The 24,988-nt window shown below is 46.6% G+C and overlaps 1 protein-coding gene across 1 annotated transcript in view; it reads right to left on the minus strand.

Annotated features, from left to right (window-relative positions):
* adgrb2 (adhesion G protein-coupled receptor B2) overlaps positions 1 to 24,988 on the minus strand; it is a 208,165-nt gene that overhangs the window by 24,492 nt on the left and 158,685 nt on the right. The window contains exons 18-29 of the mRNA XM_056297981.1: positions 24,326 to 24,392; positions 21,566 to 21,651; positions 17,663 to 17,761; positions 14,794 to 14,893; positions 14,493 to 14,564; positions 11,170 to 11,262; positions 9,584 to 9,858; positions 8,820 to 8,841; positions 6,951 to 6,990; positions 5,670 to 5,684; positions 3,236 to 3,408; positions 8 to 724 (exon numbers count right to left, since the gene is read on the minus strand). Coding sequence (XP_056153956.1) covers positions 8 to 724; positions 3,236 to 3,408; positions 5,670 to 5,684; positions 6,951 to 6,990; positions 8,820 to 8,841; positions 9,584 to 9,858; positions 11,170 to 11,262; positions 14,493 to 14,564; positions 14,794 to 14,893; positions 17,663 to 17,761; positions 21,566 to 21,651; positions 24,326 to 24,392 — 1,759 coding nt within the window. The remainder of the gene's footprint in view (positions 1 to 7; positions 725 to 3,235; positions 3,409 to 5,669; positions 5,685 to 6,950; positions 6,991 to 8,819; positions 8,842 to 9,583; positions 9,859 to 11,169; positions 11,263 to 14,492; positions 14,565 to 14,793; positions 14,894 to 17,662; positions 17,762 to 21,565; positions 21,652 to 24,325; positions 24,393 to 24,988) is intronic.

A 24,988-nucleotide genomic window follows, 5' to 3' on the forward strand; every position in this document is an offset into this window, starting at 1 on the left:
TACTCACCTCCAGGGATCCTGCTGAGAGGCTGGTGTTGGCATTAGTGCTGCCTAGGTTGCGTGGTAGGGTCCTGGTTCTCTCCACTGCGCTTCCTCCCGTCAGAATCTGCCTGACCGACGGCCTCTGGCCTGGCTTCAGCTGCAGCGAGTGCCCGTGGCCGTGTATATGCCCCCCATGAGGGTGCACGAGACCGCCCGGGGCGATCATGTGGCCGTGCCCATGTGGCATGGTTTTGATGGTCCCATAGGAACGGTTGAGGTTCATGGCGATGTTCATGTCGCTGACCCCGGGCGGCACAAAGTCAGCCGGGTAGGCCTCACTCTCAGCCGGGTGGAGGGTCAGCGGGGAGGGAGGCGGTGGGAAGGGAGGGTCCTCAACAGCAATGTTGAGGGGCTTATCCTCACCCCCCAGGCCCAGGCCCCCTCCTTGGGAGGAAGGCGGCGGGGGTTTGAGGCTGACTGTCCTGCGAGGTAAGACCATGTAGTCCCCTTCCCCTCCTCCACCCCCTCCCACGCTTCCACCTCCTCCTCCGCCACTCCCAGCGCTCCCGTCCTGGGTGGTGTTGGAAGAGGCGGGCGGGCGTGCCCAGCCCAGGCTGCTCTCGGTGCACAGGTAGACAGGCGCTCCGCCGCGCTGCTGGCTCTGCTGTCTCTGCTGCTCCACGTTCACCTCCTTCTTCAGTGGTGTCTCGCTGAGCTCGTTGAGTCCTCCCAGGGGCGGCACCTTGTGAAAAACACCGGAGAACGTGTTAGCAGGTACAACGGAGCCTGACTGAAAGCCATTGGGCCAGATCAACCAAGTGCGGGGCAAATTATTGCAAGTTTACCGACAGTTAGCATGGATATGGTTGGTCAATTTAGTGGCGTATCGACTTAAACTGGGCAAGATAATTGATATAGCCACAGCCTTGTTAACCTAAATGTGGCCCGTGCTATATAAACATGATCTGTGCATGTGTCCCTTCATTGGTCCAAGTATGTTCGGTAACTGGTAGCACTGTAAAATCCTTGTTCATTTGCTCTGAGAGCATTTTGGTCATTTGGGAACTTATATGATATTGTAATCTTCACATTAGTGAATTAAGGATTGTTGACAGCTTGGGTGATAATGGTCAATGTAACACTTATCAGTTCATCCATCCATCCATTATCTGCACCGCATATCCTGCTCTCAGGGTCGCGGGGATGCTGGGCCTATCCCAGCAGTCATTGGGCGGCAGGCGGGGAGACACCCAGGCCATCACAGGGCCCACACACTCACACACACACACACACACACACACACAAACGCCTAGGGACAATTTAGTATGGCCGATTCACCTACATGTCTTTGGACTGTGGGAGGAAACCGGAGCCCCTGGAGGAAACCCACGCAGGCAAGGGGAGAACATGCAAACTCCACACAGAGGACGACCCACCAGGGCTGGACTACCCCGGCGCTCGAACCCAGGACCTTCTTGCTGTAAAGCGACTGCGCTAACCACTGCGCCACTGTGCAGCCCTCAGTTCAATATTCTTATTTCAAATTAATAATAGAAAATTGGAGAATTGGATCCAGTTATTTCAAAGCCTTAATTACTTGCTCTCATATAAATCTATTAATTTATTTTATATCATTTTGGACTTTTTTGAAATTTTAGTTTTAAATTTTGAAAAAATTGAAAATTGCAATAATGGTATCCGAGATGCCACCATTCACTGAAAAGAACAGTGAGGGAAATAAACCAAGCGTGGCCAGGAGTTTCATTATTGCTGGGAGTGCATGTTTCCCTGGTCTGTAGTTCCACATCTTCTTTGATTTCTTCCAGTCAGTTGGGTCGCCTATAATGTGACTTGGCAGGCGATACATCCACACGATGTTTTCGTCTGTCACTGTAAATACACTCACACGCATCCAAGAAACTTTACAACAACCCCAGCCATTTCAGGGGTGCAATGAGTTATGACATGCTTTTCACGTACATTTAATAGTGCATGCAATCACCAAGACCTTATTTTGATAAATCCCATTTAGTGTTTATTTTCATAGGCTCCTTCTAGTAATTTGTGCAATGAAAGGGTAACTCCTACAAATGCACATGCAATGAGGCTGACGGGCAAAAGAAATTTACCCATCCATTCCCATTCTCTCATTTGTGTAAATCTTGAGCATTGCTTCTTCTTTTTTTTCTCGATTACCCCCCCCCCTTCGCCCCAATTGCATCCGGCCAATTGACCTTTCGCAAAGTCCCGCCCCCCTTAGTTACTGTTGCTATGCCCGTCAAGCATTTCAGAACTATCCAGGAAGTAGCCGGAAAACACCAAAACATGAAGGAAGAAATCAGCGCATTGTGTGGGTAAAAGTAACAGTAATAATACATTAGCTGTATTAGCTATCAATAATAGCTAGTAGCAAGCTTAGCTTGGAGCAGACAGGTATTTTTGTTGATTTTGGATGGATTAAGCTGGCCATGGGGTCTGCTATACTGCGAAATCTATTGCCGACACTGCGCTTCTTGCATTCTGGGTTTTGGGAAGGGAAAGAAAATTACGCCCCTTCCAAACTTTTTAGATATCTAGTATCCGATTTGCAGATCCCATAGGCACACCGTTTCAGCATTTTGTTGTGTGTTTGAAAGCTTGACGGACCGTTGCTAAGGTAGGATTGGACAAGCACCGTTCTGGGGAGGTACTTTGCGAAAGGTCAATTACCCCACTCTTCCAAGCCATCCCAGTCGCTGCTCCACCCCCTCTGCTGATCTGGGGATGGCTGCAGACTACCACAGGCCTCCTCTGATACATGTGGAGTTGCCAGCCGCAACAGCGAGGAGTTTCACCAGGGGGACGTAGCGCGTGGGAGGATCATGCTATTCCCTCCAGTTCCCCCTCTCCCCTGAACAGGCGCCCCGACTGACCAGAGGAGGTGCTAGTGCAGCGACCAGGACACATACCCACATCTGGCTTCCCACCCGCAGACATGGCCAATTGTGTCTGTAGGGACGCCCAACCAAGCTGGAGGTAACACGGGGATTCGAACCGGCGATCCCCATGTTGGTAGACAACGGAATAGGCCGCTACGCTACCTGGATGCCTACGACCATTACGTTTTAATGTCAAGAATGGTTTTGCACTGAGGTAAAATGTTGATAGATCTGCCCCTTTGGCTTTTCCCCCGAATTTTGGAAATCAGGCAGAACACTATGCTAAACATTTAATCTGCCCAAACTTCAATCCTGCAAAACCCGCAATGCCGTACCTGTACGATAAGGTTGGGTGGGGGGATGTTCCCCGGCAGGGAGCTGAAGTTGACTCCTACTCCTCCTTCCTGGTGTGCAGCCAGCTTAGGGTCATCCTCATCATCCAGGGAGATGCGGGAGAGGGTCCCGGTGATGGTGGCTGGGTTGCAGGTGTTCACCTCCTTGAAAATGACTGGAGGGAAAACGCCAGGAGACCGGGGATCAAGAGAAGCAGGGGAGATGGCGAGGGTAAAGGTTGGTGTTGGGGGGGGGGGGGGTTGTCAGTGACGGTATGGAGATAAGAAGGTGTGAGTCAGGGTAAATAATGAGGTCATGGAGGAAGGCAAAAACACAAGACGGGAAGAAGCGTCAGGAAGAAGGAAAAAAAAAAGAGGTCACAGCAGAGAAATGGGAAAAAGGGATCCCAAAAAAAGGGAAGAATGAAGGAGGCAGAGGGGTAGATGGCGAGTGAGGCGAGGCAGAGAAAGAGCGGGAAATGGGAGACGGGTATAGAAAAGAGTGGAAAGAATAAAGCGTTGTAAAATATTAACATGAGAGAGATATTATCGACAGATGATGAAGGCAAAGATAAGAATGCACCATGAAATGCTTAGTGAGAAACTGACAGGATAAATCATGCAAGAGAGAAGACAGCCAATCAAGAGGTAAACATGGGTAAAACGGAGAGATAAGTCAAGAATCGAGAAAAATTTTGAGAAAGGTGGAAGATTTCCTCAAGCAACAAGAAGAATAAAAAAAAAGATAATGAAAGTGGCGATAAAAAAATTTATACCCATAAAACTGTTCATTTTAGCAGTTCCTGCTTACATCCACAAAAAAAAAAAAATCAGATGTAGAAATGAAGCGGGGGAGATATTCATATGGAAATATGTTAAGCTGCAGTAGCTCTGTCTGCAAATTATTGTGCCGTAGTAAAGTTTCATTTCTCATTTTGGGCTTCTCCTATTCACACCGGCTGAGGTGATCTTTTGCCCATGACACTGTGACCTAAAGTCTTGCTCCGACTCAGCATGTGCCGGCAAAGACGGTATTTTTTATTTGCTAGGGGAATGAGTAAAAGTATTAGAAGTGGCATAGTTCGAATGAAATTGAGACGAAATCCTGCAGAATTCCATCCGGTATCATGGTCACCACAGGAACTCATTACTGCCTGCCCTGTTTTCATATATCACTATGTGCTTGGTACAGTGTTGTAGTCGAGTCACCAAACCTGGAGTCTGAGTCGAGTCGCCAGTGTTCGAATCCGAGTCCAAGTCCAAGTCCTCAAAGAAGAGTCCGAGTTAAGTCCCTGTTACCTGAGTCCGAGTCCGAGTCATCAAGGTTGAGTCTGAGTCGAGTTCCAACAGGATTTGCATGAGGGTATGCACGTAAATCCGTATGTAGGTGAACACACGTGCCTGTCCTTGCATGAAACTGAATAATGTTACGGTGTTAATACATCTATCAATATCTTATGCCAAATTATTAGGGCCTATTACAAAAAACTAACAAGAAAAAACAGTCTTTATCAATTACCAAGTCCAAGTCCTCATCTCCAACTTCCGAATCCGAATGCAGTCAATGCTCGAGTCCAAGTCCAAGTCAGAGTCATCAGTGCTCAAGTCCAAGTCAAGTCATGAGTCCTGAAAATTGGGACTTGAGTCGGACTTGAGTCCGAGTTCTGGACTCGAGGACTACAACACTGGTTTGGGATGTGTGTGCATGCATGTGTGTGCGTGCATGTGCGTGAGTCGAATTGCGTGTGCATGCGAACATGCCCTTGCTTGTACAGGTATGAGTGCATGCAGTTCTTGACTTCACAGCCATGTGGATGAAATGACATTGAAACTACTTTACTTACAGTGTTCTTGAATTAGTGTTCATGCATGTTGTTCAGGATAAAAAAAAAGAACTGGGAACATTTCTATCACGGCTACGGCAAAATGCACTGTGGGTGGCCTGGCACAATGGATATATATTTAAGTGCAGTTAGGAAACAACCCCTGATCTGAACATATAACTCAATCTACCCTCACACTCGAACGATGGTACATTCTTAAATGTCATGCGGCATTTCATGCTTTTTCTACCAGAGGTCAAAAATATCTATTCCACAGGCCCATAAGCCTATGGAATATAACTGCTTCAAGCAAACTGTCTAGATTTGACAATTCTTCAAGTGACATGCTGCCAAAATAAGAAATAGGACCGGATCCCTCAGCCTCAGTGTACCGCTATCGCTTCTGTCTGTGTAAATACGAAAACTTCTCTGTTTCTCTACCCTGTTGGTGCTAACTGATCTGAAAGGACGGGACAGGTGTGAGAAATTGCCCGTCCAGCTCATCTCGTCACATGTGCACCCCACAGCAGGCGTTCAGACAGTGATCTGGGGGTTAATTGAATCTAGGACCCGGTCAAGCCGTGTTAAGTACGTCAGATAGGTGACAAACTTACATGGGTGTCCTCTCTCTGCAAGGGTGGAGGGGGAAAGTGACTCTGTGTTAATTTTACAAAACACAATGTGAACTTCAGCATAGAAATCATGATACAAATTTATACTTGCGAAGGTGCTCGAACGCGTGCACGTGCACACACACACACACACACACACCCACACACACACACACACACCATTGTCTCAGCTATACAACCAGACATATCCATAAGAAAACTGACTATAGTAAAACCATATATGTAACTATTATTCTTGTGGGGTTTTTTTGGGGGGGGGGTTTCCCCCTTCCCCCCCAATTGTATGCGGCGAATTACCCCACTCTTCCGAGCTGTCCCGGTCGCTGCTCCAACCCCTCTGCCAATCCGGGGAGGGCTGCAGACTACCACATGCCTCCTCTAATATATGTGGAGTCGCCAGCCGCTTCTTTTCACCTGACAGTGAGGAGTTTCACCAGGGGGACGTAGCATATGGGAGGATCACGCTATTCCCCCAGTTCTCCCTCCCCCCTGAACAGGCGCTACAACCGACCAGAGGAGGCGCTAGTGCAGCGACCAGGACACATACCCACATCCGGCTTCCCACCCACAGACCCAAGGGTGTCTGTAGGGATGCCCGACCAGGCCGGAGGTAACGCGGGGATTCGATCCGGCGATCCCCGTGTCGGTAGGCAACAGAATAGACCGCTACGCTACCTGGACGCCCTATACTATAGCATTTCTATAGTTTATTTAGAACTTGTTCCCGAAAACATTATTACAGTATTACTATAGAGATACTGTAGTACATGGCTTAGTATTTGTATAGAAACGTGATGGAAAAAAAACAACAACACATGATATACTATAGTAATTATCTCTTTTCTATGGTTTTACTATACAGTCCATTTTTCAACCGTATGGGTCTGAAGAACATGATTATCATGCACAGATGCACACCACTACATCCGAACATGTGCTATGTGAACACACTGGGCAACATCAGTGTGATTGACAGAGCACAATAAACTGCCCACCACTGAGTAGAGTTGTACAATTTCTCCCATCGTTTCATTAACATGCACCACGGCGAAGCTGAATGTTACAGCTCCCAGTTCCCTCTCAGCCACGTTAATCCCATGTTAAATGGCTACAAAGGAAGATGAAAAAAAAAGAGAGAGAGAGAGAGAGAGAGAGAGAGAGAGAGAGAGAGAGAGAGAGAGAGAGAGAGAGAGAGAAAGAGAGAGAGAGAGAGAGAGAGAGAGAGAGAGAGAGAGGAGACAGTGTGTGGGAGGGAGAGCTTACCTGTTTGACACGCCAAGTCCACATCCTTCTCAAAGTCCGTCTGAGAGATTGTGTGGGATGAGAAGAAAGACAATTAATGGGTCTGTGTGTATGCGTGTGTACATGTCTGCCAGCAAATTCAGTCACACGCCGGCAGCAGATTAGCAGGGGGACTGACTACAGGAGGAATGAGAGCTCTGCTCTAACATATACACTTACACACATATACACTTACACACAGACACGTTCTCAACAACCCCGCTATTCCGGTGTGGCTACAGAAAAGGCCCGGCTTTGTTTCCAAAGCGATGCAATAATTCTTAAAGATTTTCTGCGGACAAAAGGAAATTGTCGCACGTGCAGGAGGTGAAAAAGGAGTTTCTGAAGTTTGGTCTCTGAGCTAGAGAACTCGTGTTTTCCATCTATCACAGTGGATTTCATGAAAGAATGCAAAACTGACACTACACCTCCTGAAATCAAAAAAGGCTGCTTTAGAGAATTGAGGGGGGGGGGGGGGGGCCCTATTAATTTCTTGACATGCTTGTCTGGGTTTTTTTTCTTCCTATGATGTATTTCAATTTGCTTCAGTAAATTCAAAGACAGTCTCTCACAGAGACAGGGCAGAAACTGTGGAGCTCTGGCTGGCAAACAAGTGCTACGCCTCATCAGCCACCTTGCTGTCATTCAAAGGAGAGAGGGTGGGGGGCGGCATATTACATAGCAGAAACACCATTATCTGCCCTGCCAGCTGAAGGAAAACTTTGTTGTCTCCGAACGGAGCTTTTGTTTACACAGGGAACCAACGATAAAACAGACGGCAAAAACAATGGCAATTCATGGTAATCTTATAATTTCCTCCTACGTTCATCTGCTCACAACACTGGTTTCAACCAGCCCGCAGGATGTGGAGGCATCTGGAAATGATGTTAATTAACTCTGATCGAAAACTCCGTGGTCACCTTACTCTCTTGGATTACAGAAGAAGAAAAAGAAGAAAAAGCTGCAGTCACACGTGGTGCTGGAACGTGGGCGTTTCGACACGAGTGTGGGCACGTCGACACAAGTCGACGGGTTGAGGGCGTCTGGGTGGCGTAGTGGTCTATCCCGCTGCCTACCAACAAAGGGATCATAGGTTTGAATCCTCGTGTTACCTCTGGCTTAGTCGGGCGCCCCTACAGACACAATTGGTTGTGTGTCCTGGTCGCTGCACTAGCGCCTCCTCTGGTCAGTCGGGGTGCCTGTTCAGGAGGGGGAACTGGGGGGAATAGCATGATCCTCCCATGCGCTACGTCCCCCGGGTGAAACTTGTCACTGTCAGGTGAAAAGAAGCGGCTGGCGACTCCACATGTATCGGAGGAGGCATGTGGTAGTCTGCAGCCCTCCCCGGATCGGCAGAGGGGGTGGAGCAGCGACCGAGACGGCTTGGAAGAGTGGGGTAATTGGCCGGATACAATTGGGGAGAAAAGGGGGGGGGTAGATGGGTTGACATGAACAAGTCCAAAAGTGAAATCTCACTGGGTAGATTTGTTACTGGAGGCTAAGGGTTAAGGTGAATGGATAAGGTTAGGGTTAAAGGGTTGGGATGGGGTGTAGGGTCATGGGTCTTGGTCCTGAGTCGCTGCCCGCCTACTTGTGTTGACACGCCCAGGCTCCAGCGCCATGTTTGTCTGCAGCTATCCATTACTCAACAACAGGGGAAAGCCAAGAAAGTACCATCTGAAAGTTCCGGTTTCTGTCTCCAAAATGGCCACCACTCAAGTTTCCTGAACTTTGGGCAAATGTAAACTTACTGCTATGCCATTCTGGTCTGCTCTTTCCTCGCAAAGGCGCTGCCTCTCGCGTCCTCGTTGGGATTCATTTACAAAAGGCTTTGTTTGGATAATAAACTACAGATTTTAGACAGTTTGGGCACGGCACAGACAGAGAAAGAATGAGAGAATGTGCAAAGGTCTCAGAGGAAAGGTAAAGCTCTTAGTACGCAAATCACCCGCAGCACCATAAATGGATCTGTACTAAACAGACAAATGAGGATATGAAAGAATTCTCTCTCCACCTCCTCTCTACTTTGCTATCGCTCTCCCACCCTATCTCTCATGGCCAAATTGAGAAAAATACATCATTTTGATCTTAACTATTACATGCCCTCTCGGCACTAGTCCCAGAGGTTAAGCGGAGCGTAGTTAATCATCGAGGTCACTTTATCGTCATTCCAAGTGTTTAGAAAAATGATGATAAGAGACTGCAGTCCTATTGACTCTGGGGAAAAAAAAAAGAGCTTAACCAGAGCAATGTACCAATCAGCATTCAGAATAAGTGATGGCAGCTTTTCCTGGTAAAACAAATACAAGACAAGCAAGCATCGGATCAACACATATGAAAGCGGCCAAGAATACACTAGAAATTACAACTGTTTCTCTTACTACTTTGACTTTAAGGTGCAATATGTAATCTGACCACATTTTGAAGAAAACACCGATGAGAAGAGACAAAATGTTAAAAAGAAGTTCATGATTTTTGCTTGGTCATTTAAATCTGCTGGTATTTTTTGCACATTGTTTTACAGATTGCACCTTCATCTAACTTGGGACTCTGCAGGGGAGAACCACAGCTATCTCGCCATGTCTAACAGCTAACGTACTGGTTGTCCGCCGGTGTGGTTGTGGGCGTGGTTGTGATTGTGGGCATGGTTGTGGACATTGTTCACGACTGGATTATGGTTATGGCCGTGGCTCAGGGTATGGCCGTGCTCGTGCCCGTGGTTGTGGCTGCTGTGGGGCAGACTGTGGCCACAGGCTTGCTGGCATCCCTGTTGGCACGCTTGGTGGCATGTGGGTGGGCATGGCTGCTGGTGGCAGGTTGGCAGGCATGGTGATGTGCCATAACGCAGAGAGCCACACTGCTGCCCACAGTGGCTCACATTCGGGCACTTCTGACGGTGCAGGAATGGGATGAGGGGGATAAAGCAGAGATGTGAGAGCAGGAAAGCTGATCAGCCGATGCTGTTAAAAGGCTGCCTTGTTTTAGCTGCTACAGGCATGTCTAGGATTTGATTGCCATGATGTTGCTGTATGAATTTAAATGGTACTCGGACTTCAGGGGAGAAATATTACCTTGATTATAGGAACGGAAATACACAAAATACAAAATCTCCGGGGGTATTATAGCATTATAGATTTGGTATTGTATTTTTTTTCCTCAGTTATTTATTTTTTTGAACAAGGTAGTATAGTACATAGATAAAAATAATAACTCAATAAAAACGGGGAAGATTGTTAACTACTGTGTAGACCACAGCAAAGCAACCAATAAATATGCATTTATAGGAAAATCAATAGCACCCCTCTAACCAGTTGCACAGCTGTATAGAGGCAACTGCAGGTAAATACCACTATATTTTCCTAAGCACAAGCATTGAATAACCAGGCCTCTCAATGGCACCTCTAATTCCTGAAAGTAAGCAGAGAAAAGGAGCGCGTCATAATAAAACCCCTGCTCTGATCGACGGCTCCGATGTTAAATCTCCATAACCTCAGAAGTGCGTTCAGGAGGCCATAATTACCACAAACGTGTCTGAGGGAGAAATAAAGGGAATGGCGCCGTGAGAGTCGCAGTAACTCATGCATTCACCGGTTGTGGTGTGACCGTGATGACATTGGCACGGCAGTTCAAGTCTCTATGATTTATCACGCTATTAGCCACATTTCGGAGCAAAATAACCTTACGTGAGCTCCATGCTCTTTGAATAAAGATGAGGGAGTTTAGTGCTGAAGGTAAACAGAAACGCTGCAGTGTCTGCTTTGCTGAGAATGTATTGGATATACAGACCGGAGAAGCTCTCCCCCGCTTACCCTCTTCGTAATGTCAAATTCATATATTGTCGTCTTGGGGGATGTGAAATGTCAGCTGAATTATTCAAAGTATGTTGTCATTTGGTTGATATCAACTGTTTATGTCAATTTGCAGCGCTGCAGGAGTTCATTTTGCAGACCGTCAAGAACTAATGAGAGTTTCGATTTGTACGGCAATGGGAATGAAAACGTCGGTAACAATCTTTTAAGCTTAAATGTATGAACATTAATGAAATCTTTCAAAGGGGGGAAAAAAAAGAGCCAGGCATGAGGTTAAAGACGCCATTTGTGGAATTCATGCTTTTTGTTATGTGGGGATGCAGCTTTCCAGAAAAGTTGACCCGGGCCGAGCTCATGGACTCCAACATGGGATGAAATGGAATGCTATTCACCATGATCTGCACCTGTCCGTTCTTGCAGGAGTCCGGCGAGTTCTCGCTGTCGTCTTTGCACCCCCCCATCCGACAGCGCACGGCGTCCTGCACCTGAATGAGAAGAATGGATGGAGAGGAAGCAAAAGGGAAAGATGAGAGTATTTCAAAGCCACAACGGATCTTCTGTGAGATCAGCAGGGAGACACCTAAAACTAACAGCCCCATACGTAAACATTACAGCTCCAATTACACAAATTTAATCGATATAATATTTTTTGTGTGTGTGTGTGTTTATAGCTAGTGAGAGATCTTTCCAAAGTGCTAAAAAAAAACAACATTGCTGTGTTTTTCCCAAAGATATCTGGGTATCTTGCTGGGGAGCTATACTGTTATTCACCATGTTTTTTCTGAAATCCCAGGAGATCAGTGTAAGTGGAAACAGGGTGCTCATGCACAGAGCTGCACATGAGTGACAGAAAGCCATCTTCCGTCTCAGCGGGAGGTCTTATCTGTGTGTGTGTGAGCTGTCACGCAGGACATTGTGTCCATTGTGAGCCATGGACTTGTGTATTGCTTCAATTTTATTTCTGCCCTTTCTTTATGTGTGTGTGCATGTGTGTGTTGCCCATGAGAGCTAATTCTACCGTCAAAGTAAAGAGGCTCTCTATAGGGCCATACTTCTCTCTACCTCCCTTACCCCTCTCTCTCCTCCTCCCCTCCCACCATTCATAGCTCCTCTCTTATTCCCACTTATTTCTTTTTCATAGGACTCTGCATACAATCTCGTACAATCCTCTGCTATCCTTCCCTCTGTTTCCGGTTGATCCTCCCCTCTTTTTCTCCACATCTAGCCCTCCATCTCATCGCTTCTCTCCGTTCCCCACAACTTCCACTTCTCTCTCTCCCACTGGGGATACAGTAGTGATGTGCGGGTCATGGTTATTTAATACCCACATCCATCCGACCCATTATTAAAGCCAATCCGCACTGCCTGACCCACTACATTATGCATTTAATTAACCACCCGAACCCGACCCGACCTGTAAATCTCCAAATTTAGCCTAGGCCACAGCAAAATGAGCAGTGTTGCACTATTTCGGTTTTGGGCTGTTTGTCCAGCATAATACACTGATTGCAAGGTGTATATAGCCTATTGAATATCAGCCTGATAGTGTCTGGGTCTAGACTATTAGATAAACAGACTAATTATTCCAAATGGTTTTCTTTATTGTTGAATAACAGCAAAACAACTAACCCTTCATTAAAGACATTAACTCTGTCTCTCTGTCTCTCTCTCTCGCTCGCTCTCTGTCTCTCTCTCACACACATACACACACACACACACACACACACGCCTCTTCTTTCTAACCAAAAAGAGTTTTGGCAGGGCGTCCGGGTGGCATAGTGGTCTATTTCGTTGCCTACCAACACGGGGATCAACGGATCGAAACCCCGCGTTAACTCCGGCCTGGTCAGGCGTCCCTACAGACACACTTAGCCGTATCTGCGGGTGGGGAGCCGGATGTGGCTATGTGTCCTGGTTGCTGCACTAGCGCCTCCTCTGCTCGGTTGGGGCGCCTGTTCAGGGGGGAGGGGAAACTGGGGGGGGGAATAGCATGATCCTCCCGCGTGCTACGTCCCCCTGGTGAAACTCCTCACTGTCAGGTGAAAAGAAGCGGCTGGCGACTCTACACGTATCGGAGGAGGCATGTGGTAGTCTGCAGCCCTCCCCGGATCGGCAGAGGGGGTGGAGCAGCGACCACAACGGCTCAGAAGAGTGGGGTAATTGGCCGGATACAATTGGGGAGAAAAAGGGAGAAAAAAATCCCAAAAAATAAATAGATAAATAAATTTAAAAAAAGAGTTTTGGCGCTGTAAGCAAAAGCTACAGATACCAGTTAGGGGAAAAAAAACTCTAAATAAAACACACGCTTTGACCAAAACCATGATCGCGAATTGATGAAAAAGCCACCCGCATGTGTCTGAGAGAGCAAGAGAGAGAGATTGAGAGAAGGTGGACTAGTAATGCACAGCCTCGCCTGTTGCACGCAATGTTTCTGTAAGTTATTTACAACTCGGAGCACTGCTTTGTCGCTTTTTGACCTGCCCGCCTGAACCCGTGAGATCTTCTAGCAAGCCTACCTGAACCCGCCTGACCCGCGCATCACTGGTGGACACCTCTACAGTGGCACACCCTACCCTCTGCGCCACCTCGGTCCCGCCTTTCTCCACACTGCCTTACATTCACCAGTTGCTCGCCGCGTTTTCTTCTGCAGTTTGCCTTGAAAACAAACTGGCTTTATTCTGCGATCTCCCCCGTTTTAAGCTAGGGTCTCCTCTTCCTTTATTCCCCTCCCGCCCTGCAGCGTGGCACTCCCCCTGCCTGTTACTCTGAAGCTACGAGAGATTACTCTCGGTATCTGGTGGCGGATTTTCCTACGTTCACAAAAGTAATTCCTGGATTTACTTTGCCATAATCCCTCCTCTTTTGTAATATTGATTTAACTCTACTCAGCATTCCAAGCATTTAGAAAATTCACTTACACTTTTGCTGCGGATTCAATATCATAATGATCTGTAGGATTAATCCGAGGGGATGTGGGGCGGGGCGGGCGGGGGGTGTGTGTGGCAGCTTAATATAGAATGAATTTACAGTAATGAGACGTCACTGTAATCACTGTATATGGATCACTGTCTATTGATTGTGGGCATTGGAGGTGTGATCTACCCTGCACAATGGACAATCTTCGTGTGTGTGTGTGTGTGTGTGTGTGTGTGTGTGTATTTTTAGTTTATGGGATGATTTGTGTGTGCACGAGCATGAGCATATATCTGTGCTTGTGTGCACATGTGTGTGTGTGGGGATATTAATGAACAGATATGCATTCATATAGGGGCTTGTGCAACTGGCATGCAAATGTGTATGACATCAGCAGGAAATGCAGCATCCCAGGGGGGATATCAAAGCCTGTGACAAATAGGCATTGGGGGCATTAGAAAGGGACTTATCCTCTTATTCCATAGAGAGTTTTGCTAATCTGTTTAAAGCAGGCTGAGATCAACTGGACAATACTGTACTATCACACTGCATTATGCTAGAGTAGGACCGCAACATCAGACATGAATGCGGCGTTAATCCCCCACTGTGTCTGATCCCGTCTTATTTCGACGGGACTTCAAAGTGACCTAGAAACGACATTCGCGAGCGTTTATCCAACCTGTCAAATGCGTGGACAGGTAGTTAAGGTCACCGTCTAGCAGGATTATTACAGCTGCCTTGGAAATGCGTGAACATCATTTTGCAAGTGTGTGAGGCTAAGCCAGTCGCCGGGCAGACTCACCTCTCGGCGCATGGCACAGTGTACGGTGATGACGACGAAGCCTTGGACAGAGTCAAAGACGGCGAAGAGGACCTGTGGCAAAGCAAGTAACTCCATTTTGTCCGCTGTATATCCTTATTATGACATTACAGCAGGGATAGAAACTGGAACCATTACAGTAATAACTGCTGATAATGGAAACACTCGTTATCATAATGAAATATTCCAAGTGGAAAATCCATGTATCCTCGCAGCTTCTGGGAATGTGTGTGAGTTTATATCTTTATGCTGACATGAGCTAGCGGTGCAGTGAAAGGAGCACCTGGAATAATGTGGAGCGTCGGTCCGTAATGGCCAGCACGGCTGACATCCAGGTCAACGCCAGAAGAGGGAGAACCACACAGGAACTCCAGAGAGAGGCCCTGGGAGAGAGATGAAGTAATAGAGACAGAGAGAGAGAAATAAAGAGGGTAATGGATGGTACAGAGGGAAGGAGAGAGAAGGAAAGCAGTCGGGGATTCAATCTTCTGCCAGACCACAGTCTGTCACATAACTCAGGCTCACGCACAGCATTATTTCAGTGGTTGGCGCTACCGCGAGGCTGACTAGATCCATGCGAAATGGAATAATCTCACCAAACAACTCGAAAAATGAGGTGTAATCATGTAGATAGCTGCAGGACTGACAGTTGCCCACAATTACATGATTGACGCACCTCAGTGTCATGCTGGCCGACTTGATAATATGCAGGAGCGCAAGTGGGCTGAAGACAAAGTCGCCGACAAGCACCGACATTAGTGCTTCTGAGGTATGGAAAATGTGTACGTGTGTGTTATTGTGCACATGTGCATGTACGTGCATATGCGTTCAAGGTTGTGGGAAAGACAGTAACCCTCCTGAGTCAGACATAAATTCAAAATGTTCATGCAGTTTGTGCATATACCATCGGTCTGACAGACACACAGCTCAGTCTTACCACGATGAGACAAAAGAGAAAATTAAAGCAGACACGTCAAGCTTTGATTTCCTTGGCCTGATATCGAATAATTTCTGACCGGTGTGGGCAGTAGTTCAACAGTAGCTCAAGTATTTTTCTTTTCTTTTCAACAGAGAGGTCGTGCATGCAGTCTTAACCAAATGTAGGGACCTGAACTCTTTTTACAGATCAGTGAGGGCGCTATAGGCCCTAAAAAATGGGCAAAGTAAAAACAATTTCAACCCCCCCCCCCTTTTTCTCCCTAATTGTACTTGGCTAATTACCCCACTCTTCCGAGCCATCCCGGTCACTGCTCCCCCCCCTCTGCTGATCCGGCAAGGCCTGCAGACTACCAAATGCCTCCTCCCATACATGTGGAGTCGCCAGCCACTTCTTTCCACCTGACAGTGAGGAGTTTCGCCAGGGGGACATAGTGCGTGGGAGGATCACGCTATTCCCCCTCCCCTCTGAACAGGTGCCCCTATTGACCAGAGGAGGCATTAGTGCAGCGACCAGCACGCATACCCACATCCGGCTTCCCACTCACAGACATGGCCAATTGTGTCTGTAGGGACGCCCGACCAAGCCGGAGGTAACACGGGGATTCGAACCAGTGATCCCCGTGTTGGTAGGCAAACGGAATAGACCGCTTACGCTAACCGGATGCCCCAACAATTTCAACTTTTGCAGAAGCGCACAGGCTCATCAATATCACTTTTAATTTAGCTAACAGACAAAGATGGGGACTCAAAAGCAAGATGTACTTTGTCAAAGCAGAACAGACCAGATGCACACAAACTAACATACAGGTCCATGTGTTCAACAGGGATGAGGCTTTTTAAGAGCACATATGCAAAAAGTTGCAGGCAGCTCAATATAGAAAAATAGCATGATGCATCTGAGGGGAACTCGCATAGTTATCCATTTTTGTGTTGCACTTGAAATTGTTGGATATTTTTCATAATTTTTTAAAATTTTCTTTTTGTCATTAAGCCCCTCAAGCCTCGCTGAACACATTTAAATAGAGCCCTGCTATCACGTTTTGGCCTCTTTATCAATTTTACTTCCTCTATTAATTCTTATTATTGATTCCCTCAGCAGTAAATTAGGTGCTTAAAACTGATTAAACTGCTGTCCAGTGAACAGTGCAAGGCCTTGTGGCGCTAAGAGAAATATTTAGAAACACACACTGGACATCAGGCAGGGACCCAGGTAGGTCTCAGGCACCAAGGAAACAATGGCGCTGAGTAAAAAAGAGTTATGTTGTGTGAGTTATGCCCAGTCATTTATGCCCGATATGATCCTGTAAATTTACATTCACCAAATGTGCTGACAGGAGCTTGTTGCTGCACACACGGGCAATCTCTCTCAAAATACCCTCAGAGACGCCGTTTAAGACGATGCAGATGAGAACGGAGAAACTGCATTATGCTGCAGTTTTGCAAGGAAACAAACCCCCATTTTAAGTCAAAAAATTAAAAATAAAACATATGGGGTCCCTGTTAAATACGTGCAGAGAGCAGTTTCCAACATATACACGCCCTTTCATTTGCACAACTGGCTGCCCAGTGGCAACTGTTCTCCCACAGTGAAGAAATAATAACTAGTGTACTTGTAATGTTGTTGGTTGAAATGTGAAATCCTTTGTCCTTTTTCTCTATATATAATAACACAGTGCAGTGTGAGGTGTATGTAGTGTATAGTAGTGTGCATCACAAACCAAATAGTATTTACAAACGCTTGTAATTGTTGCACTGAGGAATGTTTTTTTTGTTGCTGTTGTTGATATTTGTTTGTTTTGATTCTTTTCACTGTTTTGTGTTTATTCAGACAACTCCATCTGCCACCTTATGTCATCAACCACATCCAAAAATGAGTGAAGAGACAGAGAGAGTGTGATGGGAGAGAGGGAGCAAGAGAGAGAGAGCAAGAGAGTGAGTAACAGGGAGAGAGAGACAGAGAGAGAGACAGGGAGAAAGACTGACAGGGAGAGAGTGAGAGACAGAGACAGAGTGTGTGACGGAGAGAGAGCGAGATAAAGATAGACAGAGAGAGAGTGATGGAGAGAGAGAGTGACGGAGAGAGAGGGACAAGAAGAGAGCGAGAGAGAGTGTGTGATGGAGAGAGAGAGTTAAAGATAGTGAGAGAGAGAGACAGAGAGAGAGAGACAGCGAGAGACAGCAAGAGAGAGAGAGAGTGGTGAGGATGAACTAACATGGCGCTGCTGGCAGTAGAGCTGGACAGAGCGGTGCTTGAGATCACGCCACACTTGGAGCATTTCAGCAGCAGTCGGCTACGCGCCTCCACTGGGACACTTCAGGACATGTACACACACACACACACACACACGCATACACACACACGCAAACACACACACACGTGTGGTGGGGGAAAAGGGGGCGAGGGGTGTGGAAATTGTGAAAGCATATGAATGTATGGGTGGGGTGGTTGCAAAGGGGAAAACAGGAGAAACAAAAAAGGGGTGGACACATAATGAAGAGAAGGAGGTGGAGAGGAAATGGGAGGAAAAGAAAGAAAGCCAAATTAAAACAGATCTCAAAATAGCAGCAATGAAAACACTCAGAATACACAAACTGATTTAGAGCAAATTAGTCGAGTGAGAGATGCATAATATGGATTTACAGTTCATAATGAGACAGACAGCGACTACAACACCTACTCCGTGTGTGTGTGTGTGTGTGTGTGTGTGTGTGTGTGTGTGTGCCAACGATTTTGCAAAAAATGACATTATACAAAAAATTAACAGTAGTGTAGACAATTGGCCTTACAATTACCACAATAATGGGGCATTATAGGAAAGCCACACACCCCTACACCACATCGTCCTCCTCCTCCTCCTCCTCTACATAATTGCTGCTGATCTGCCTGCCATCACCAACTCCTACATCATGTCTGGCTGGCTGGTTAGCGTCAAACTTCTAGTCGACTGGAGTTACTTATCACCTCAAAGGACTTTTCCTTTTATCATCTCATGTGAAACGCAATGAAAAATGGTATTCCTTTTTTTTTTTTCTTCTCTCGCTCTCAAACTCTAAATCCTGTTTCTGCCTGCAACAAACGGGAATATCCAGCAGTATTTCTCATGGACAAAAAAAGGAGAACCTCGGAACCAGCCTAGCTTAAAGACTACCTTTTCTGTCGATACGGAGTTTGCTGCGGTCACCAGAGCCCCCGGGTGGTAAAGCCCCCTGCCTCGCACCGATCCCTGTTCTCCCACGTCTGTTCTGCTGCCTCTGACACGGTCAACCGCCAGTTGCCCTTCACTACCAGGCCCTACCTGTGGATATCAATCTCTGCTCTCTGGCAGCTTAACCCCTGCAGGCTGAATCGGTCTTGTTGGGTCCTGTGAGGAGGGACTCCCTTCTCCTCTCTCTCGTCACTAAAACGGTTGCCCCCATCACCACGTACCACTATTTGTCCTGCTGCTACTGCTGCACCAGTGACATTAACCTCCAAGTTTCTCCCAGCCCTGTCCGCTGCGTGCAGTACTGGTTTGGATGCAGGTTTTTTTAAATACCCCCCCCCCCCTTATCTCCAATTGTACTTGGCCAACTACCCCACTCTTCCGAGCCGTCCCGGTCACTGCTCCACCCCCTCTGCTGATCCAGGGAGGGCTGCAGACTACCACATGCCTCCGATACATGTGGAGTCGCCAGCCACTTCATTTCACCTGACAGTGAGGAGTTTTGCCAGGGGGACGTAGCACGTGGGAGGATCACACTACCACCCCCCCCCCCCCCAACAAGCACACATGGGAGGATCACACTACCCCCCGAACAGGTGCCCTGACCAACCAGAGGAGGTGCTAATGCAGCGACCAGGACACATACCCACATCCAACTTCCCACCCGCAGACACGGCCAATTGTGTCTGTACGGACGCCTGATGAAGCTGGAGGCAACACGGGGATTTGAACTGCTGATCCCCATGTTGGTAGGCAACGGAATAGACCGCTACACCACCTGGATGCCCCATTGAATGCAGTCTTGGTTTGGATGCAGATTTGATAAAACTTCTTCTTACTTTTACCCACAGGGTTCACTACTCTGGCTTAGCAAATGCCTATAAAGCAAACCTGAAATTACAGACTGTCATATGTCAGTGATTATAATGTGCTTTGCTTGTGTGTGTGTGTGTGTGTGTGTGAAAACGAGAGAGACAAGTGAGAGAACAAATGAGGGTTTATCAGGGTTTAAGTGGAGAACAGCTTATCCTTTGGTTGTTTATTTACAGCTGACTACTCACAAGAGAATTTAAATATCTGTGTGTCGTGTGTTTATGTGCGTGTGTGTGTGTGTATCGCTGGATGATGGGGCCGTGGACGGGCTATGCTACATTAGTGTCCCATCACAGCTCATTGCCTTAGCGTCAGTCACATCCCCACGCCTTCATAGGGAAATACATTATGTTAATGACAGCCTGTCCTGTTAGTAAGACTACTGACTGCTCTGTGTGTGTGTGTGTGTGTGTGTGTGTGTGGGGTAGGGGTTGCGAGGGCCCGGCGTGTGTGTTTCCACGCTCACATGTCTCGTATAAGTGGAAATAAGCTCAGGAAGTGGGCAGGGACAAGGACATTGTCTCAGAGAAGCAGGAAAAGGCTGCACTTTGCATAATCTGATTTTCATTTTTTTATTTGTCAGAAAGTCACAGCACACGTTCTGACAAATAAGAGATAAAAATCAGATTATGCCAAGTTCGGCCTTTTTCCTGCCTTACTGAGTTACGATTCTGGCCCGGCACTCGGAGAGTTTGTCAGAAAGATTGGGAGTGAAGCCCATTCTTATCTTTGCATTACCAAGGACATTGTCTAACACAGAGAAGGGCACGCCCATATTGTGTGAGTTCGTGTGTGTGCGTGCATGTATGTGCGTGTGTGTGTGTGTGTGTGTGGGACAGGGAGATGGGTATTTTGTTTCTGTGTTTGTGCGTGGGTGCCTATGCTTTTGTCCATATGTGCGGCTTTGTCCTTGTGTAGCTGTGGTTGTCCACATTAAGTGGCCTAATCTGGACTGCATCTCCGGGCAACAAAAGCTAATCAAGCCCCCGGAGAGCCGAGCTACGCCATCAAGTCCTGCAGCTGCCACATGACATTGATTTCAATTTGTACACGAGACAGGCAATAGAGGAAAAACTGGAGGAGAAAGAGAGAAAAAAGAGAGATGGCATTGATGTGTATGGAAATGAAAGCATGGATTTTGCTGTGAGAGCGGCTGAGATCTCCACTCGTGGATTAGCGGAGATGATGAACAACCGCCGATGGAATTAGGAGATGTAATGGTGTGTGTCTGTGCACATTCAGAGCTTGCTTGCATGCATTTGTTGTGTGCATGTTCGAGTGCATGGGCGAGCGAACTTACACGTTTATGTGGGTATCTGTGAGTGTGTGTGAGCGTGCATGTCTGTGTGTGGTGTGTGTCTATCTATCTGAGTAATCGCAATCTGGTCAAAGAATAAAAAAGCAAAAAAATAATGATAATTCAGTAAAACATGTAGTAGATCTTACTTGTCAACATATCTTCCATTTAGTCAACATAATCCTGGTGCTTACCAGTATGTATTCAGCCCACCATCTGCCATTGATTTTGAGACCCGCAGTATTTACTGCAGTAGCAGCATTACAGATGCATTTTTCATTCATTTGTGACCCCCATGTAATAGAAAACGCACAAAAAGAGGTGGGAATCACATGTGGGAGTGGTAATGAAATGCAAAAAAATGTTGATTCAAGAAAGTGACACCACATAACAGATGTCCAATCATTTTACATATGCCAAATTGGATTGCACTATTTAAAAAAAAAAAAATTTTTTATTGTGCTCAAATTTTCATCCAGACATAGTGCTGCTATGGGTGCACGAGAGGGTGTGCGCTTAGAGGCCCCTGAAAGCTGTTTGTGTTGGTTACAACAAGAATTTTGTTTGCGTTTGCTTGTTTGTCATAGGTTCACGCTGTTCAGCTAATGAGATGGATATGTTTTGACCCTTACTGAGTATTCAGTGTGTTTTTTGGCAACAGTGTGTATGTGTGTGTGTGTGTGTGTGTGTGTGTGTGTGTGTGTGTGTGTGTGTGTGCACAAGAGTAGAGGGAGCTAGCTTACCCTGCTCGCTGCTTTTTGGACTTGTCTGAGATGCCATCTCGTGACATAAGCTTATTGAACACCACAATTCCAATGAGCATATTCACCTGAAACAGAATAGGACAGAGAGGGTGAGACAGATGGACAGACAGACAGGCGGACAGATAGACAGACAGACAGACATTATTTATTCAGCAATATTGAAACAATTTATGAGTGAAATTTAACCTTACACACAAAATGTCTAGACGACAGCCTATGAGGCAAAAGAGTTGTGTTTTTGTCTATAATTTTATCAAGGTTTCAGGTTGATTAATTGTTGGTTGAAGTGTACGCCAGGCGACGATTTTGTGTTTGCAGTAGCGACCCCTCCACCTCAGGAACACAACGGCTAAATGAACTGCTTCTTCCTGGCTGCATGCTCTTAGCAATGAGGAAGCCCATCGCTAAGCCTGACCAACATCTGGGGATGCTGGCCCAGTGGTGTATACGTACGTATGCACACACACACACACACACACACACACACACACACACACACACACACGCACGCACGGAGCTGAGCTGTGGCGTGTCTTCCTTGCTCAGAAATCCTGCCCTTCTGGCAGATTTTCCGTGCTGGCAACATGTCCTTTATAATCCTCATTTCCTATGCTCTCCCCTCCTCTCAGTCTTACCCTCTCGCTCTCCTCCTTCTCCGCTCTCTCTAACAAGGCTTTTCTGTGGAGGTTCCTGCGCGGCTCTCCTCTTGGCATTACCGGCCATTACCGACTGCCAAGGCGCTTTCCCCCCCTCTGTAGTGAGACGTCTCTCCGTCTCTCTCTCTCTCATTAAAGAGCCAAGGAAATTTTTTAATAAGTGTCAGTGCAGTGGACTGGTATCTTTCTCCATCTTTTGTGGCCCGAACCGCCTCTTCATTTTACCTGCCTCCGGGTGCTCGCACGAGTCCTGTATTCAGGAGACAAAGACTGGAATATTTTAATCCCAAAGGACCTGACTAGTTTAGGTTAACCTTCAAGTGGCCAGTTGAATTTCCTGTCTTTTGCAGCTTTTGACTCTGGCAAAATCCTCACACGAAAGATATTACTAATGAATTATTTCGTTTTTTTTTCTCTCCGTCTGTTCCACGTTTCTGTTTCCGATTCTATCCGTCATTGGCGTATACGGGCTCATGTGTGTCTCCGCCATCATCCATGCATGGTGCGCCTGTACCGTGAGTGTAATATTACCATGCCAGTCATGTCTGCCTCAACCTCTGTGAGTCAGCACCATCTTGCTCTACTATTGTGCCCAGGGCCAGATTCATTAATTAGAGAAGAGTCCTATGGGAAGGTCTGAGTTTCCCTGCCTGACATCCCACTTCTCATTACAGCTGTTGTTGGCGTGGGGCCCCAGCCACAACACCGGGGGCCCGGGGACCAGCACGGTACCAGCTGGGAAGACTGTTCTACAATGACACGTGTGTCACTCTGTACACCTGTTTAGGCCGACTGGCTTCCGCGCGTGCGAGGAAGCTAAGCGTGCATGTTCAAGACGGGAAACAGCAGAATTAAATGCACGAACGCACAAAAAAAGAAAGGAAAAAAAACCCCACCACCCATACAGCAGCGAACAACAATAACAAAATCAAGGTAAATTTCAATACCCAACCCAGCCTTAATAAGCATGTTGGTGCTCATACTGACTTGAAAGTATTTACTCAGAAATTAGCAAAAGTCAAGAAACAGCCAACTACACAGCAGGGGAGTACTGCAATTGATATAAAATACCAGTGAGACCTTTTCAAAGCACTTTGTTTTGCTGTAGTACAAATGAGCATTACATTTACTTGGACTAAAGGGCCCACACATGAATGGAAAAACAAAACAAAACAAAATCTCTCCACATGCTTTCAATTAATTCCCACAGAAAAGATTACAATAGGAATTATAGAGCCAAGATAAAGTCTAACAGAAAGCTTCGCCTAGAGTATGATGGGCCCAATGAACTCTATATTGTGAAGGTGGCAGTGATAGTGGTGTGTGTGTGTGTGTGTGTGTGTGTGTGTGTGTGTGTGTGTGTGGTGTGTGTGTTGTGTGTGTGTGTGGTCTGGGGCAGACAGAGAATAAAATGAGGGCATATGGGTATAGCTAGGAAGCTCTTCTCTGTCTAAATATATTTTTTTTTATTTCCCCCCTTTTTTCTTCCCAATTGTACTTTGCCTCATTACCCCACTCTTCCGAGCCGTCCCGACATGTGGAGTTGCCAGCTGCTTCTTTTCACCTGACAGTGTGGCATTTCACCAGGGGGGCGTAGCGTGTTGGAGGATCACACTATTCCCCCCAGTTCCCCCTACCCCCCAAACAGGTGCCCGCTACGACCGACTAGAGGAGGTGCTAGTGCAGCGACCAGGACACTTACCCACATCCGGCTTCCCACCCGCAGACATGGCCAATTCTCTCTGTAGGGACGCCCAAACCAAGCCGGAGGTAAACATGGGGATTGTGAACTCCACGATCCCCGTGTTGGTCTAAATATTGTTTTAATCTAAGTGTTGCAGGTTGGCATTTTGAACCTCGAAAGCAAAAAGTGCTTGATTTACCACTTTTTGACATGTACATCATGTGTGTATGTGTGTGTGTGAGAAAGCTAAGAGGTCAGAGTGGTTATAAAGACCCAGAGTTTAGAGACCAAATATTTAATACACTGGTTGAGCAGTTCAGTATTATCTGTGTAAACGGTGGGTCTGATTTGGCTGAGAGAGTGAGCTGACCAGTGGAGGGAGACATGTTGGAAACTCACCAATACAATGACAGCAGCAGGTCCCACGAAAGCATAGAGCAGACCACCCTCCAAGGATAACCAGCAACTAGGAAAATAAATTAAAGACAAAATGAATATTCATAGATGAAACACAGCTCATGATTTGATGACTTTCCAGCATTGGAATTTAGTCCCTGTGAGTGCCAAGTTCTTCACTGCAACAAATATTCTCAAGTGTTGGATAAAACACTCATTTACCATGGGCAAAAAGCTTTTTTATGTAGATATGGCCCTTGGTACTAAGCAAATTTATTATGTAGTTCAACAGACACATATCCCCAAACTGTAGAGTCTTGCATAATTTCCCTTGGTTTGAGAGTTGTTGAGGTTTAATGAGTGTGAATTTGTCCTCCAGTGATGTCATCGGAGCATGCTGCAGCCCCGCTGTTGTCTTAATTGTGGCTCAATAGAAAGAGGAGAAAGATGAAAAGCACGTGGCCCATAAGCTGAGGGATTCACTTTAGTAAAATACAGTCCTTAGTTCATTATTACTATACGATGATGTATTTAGAAGCGTGAGAGGGAACTGTTTAGAAAAAATGCAGTACAATTGAACATCAAATAAAGTAAGAATTATAAAAAAAAACAGCTTACTGAAGGAATGTATTACACCTACTATATCATATGGGAAGTGGCGTTCGG

The sequence above is a fragment of the Lampris incognitus genome, chromosome 18, assembly GCF_029633865.1.
Source record: "Lampris incognitus isolate fLamInc1 chromosome 18, fLamInc1.hap2, whole genome shotgun sequence".
Taxonomy (NCBI): domain Eukaryota; kingdom Metazoa; phylum Chordata; class Actinopteri; order Lampriformes; family Lampridae; genus Lampris; species Lampris incognitus.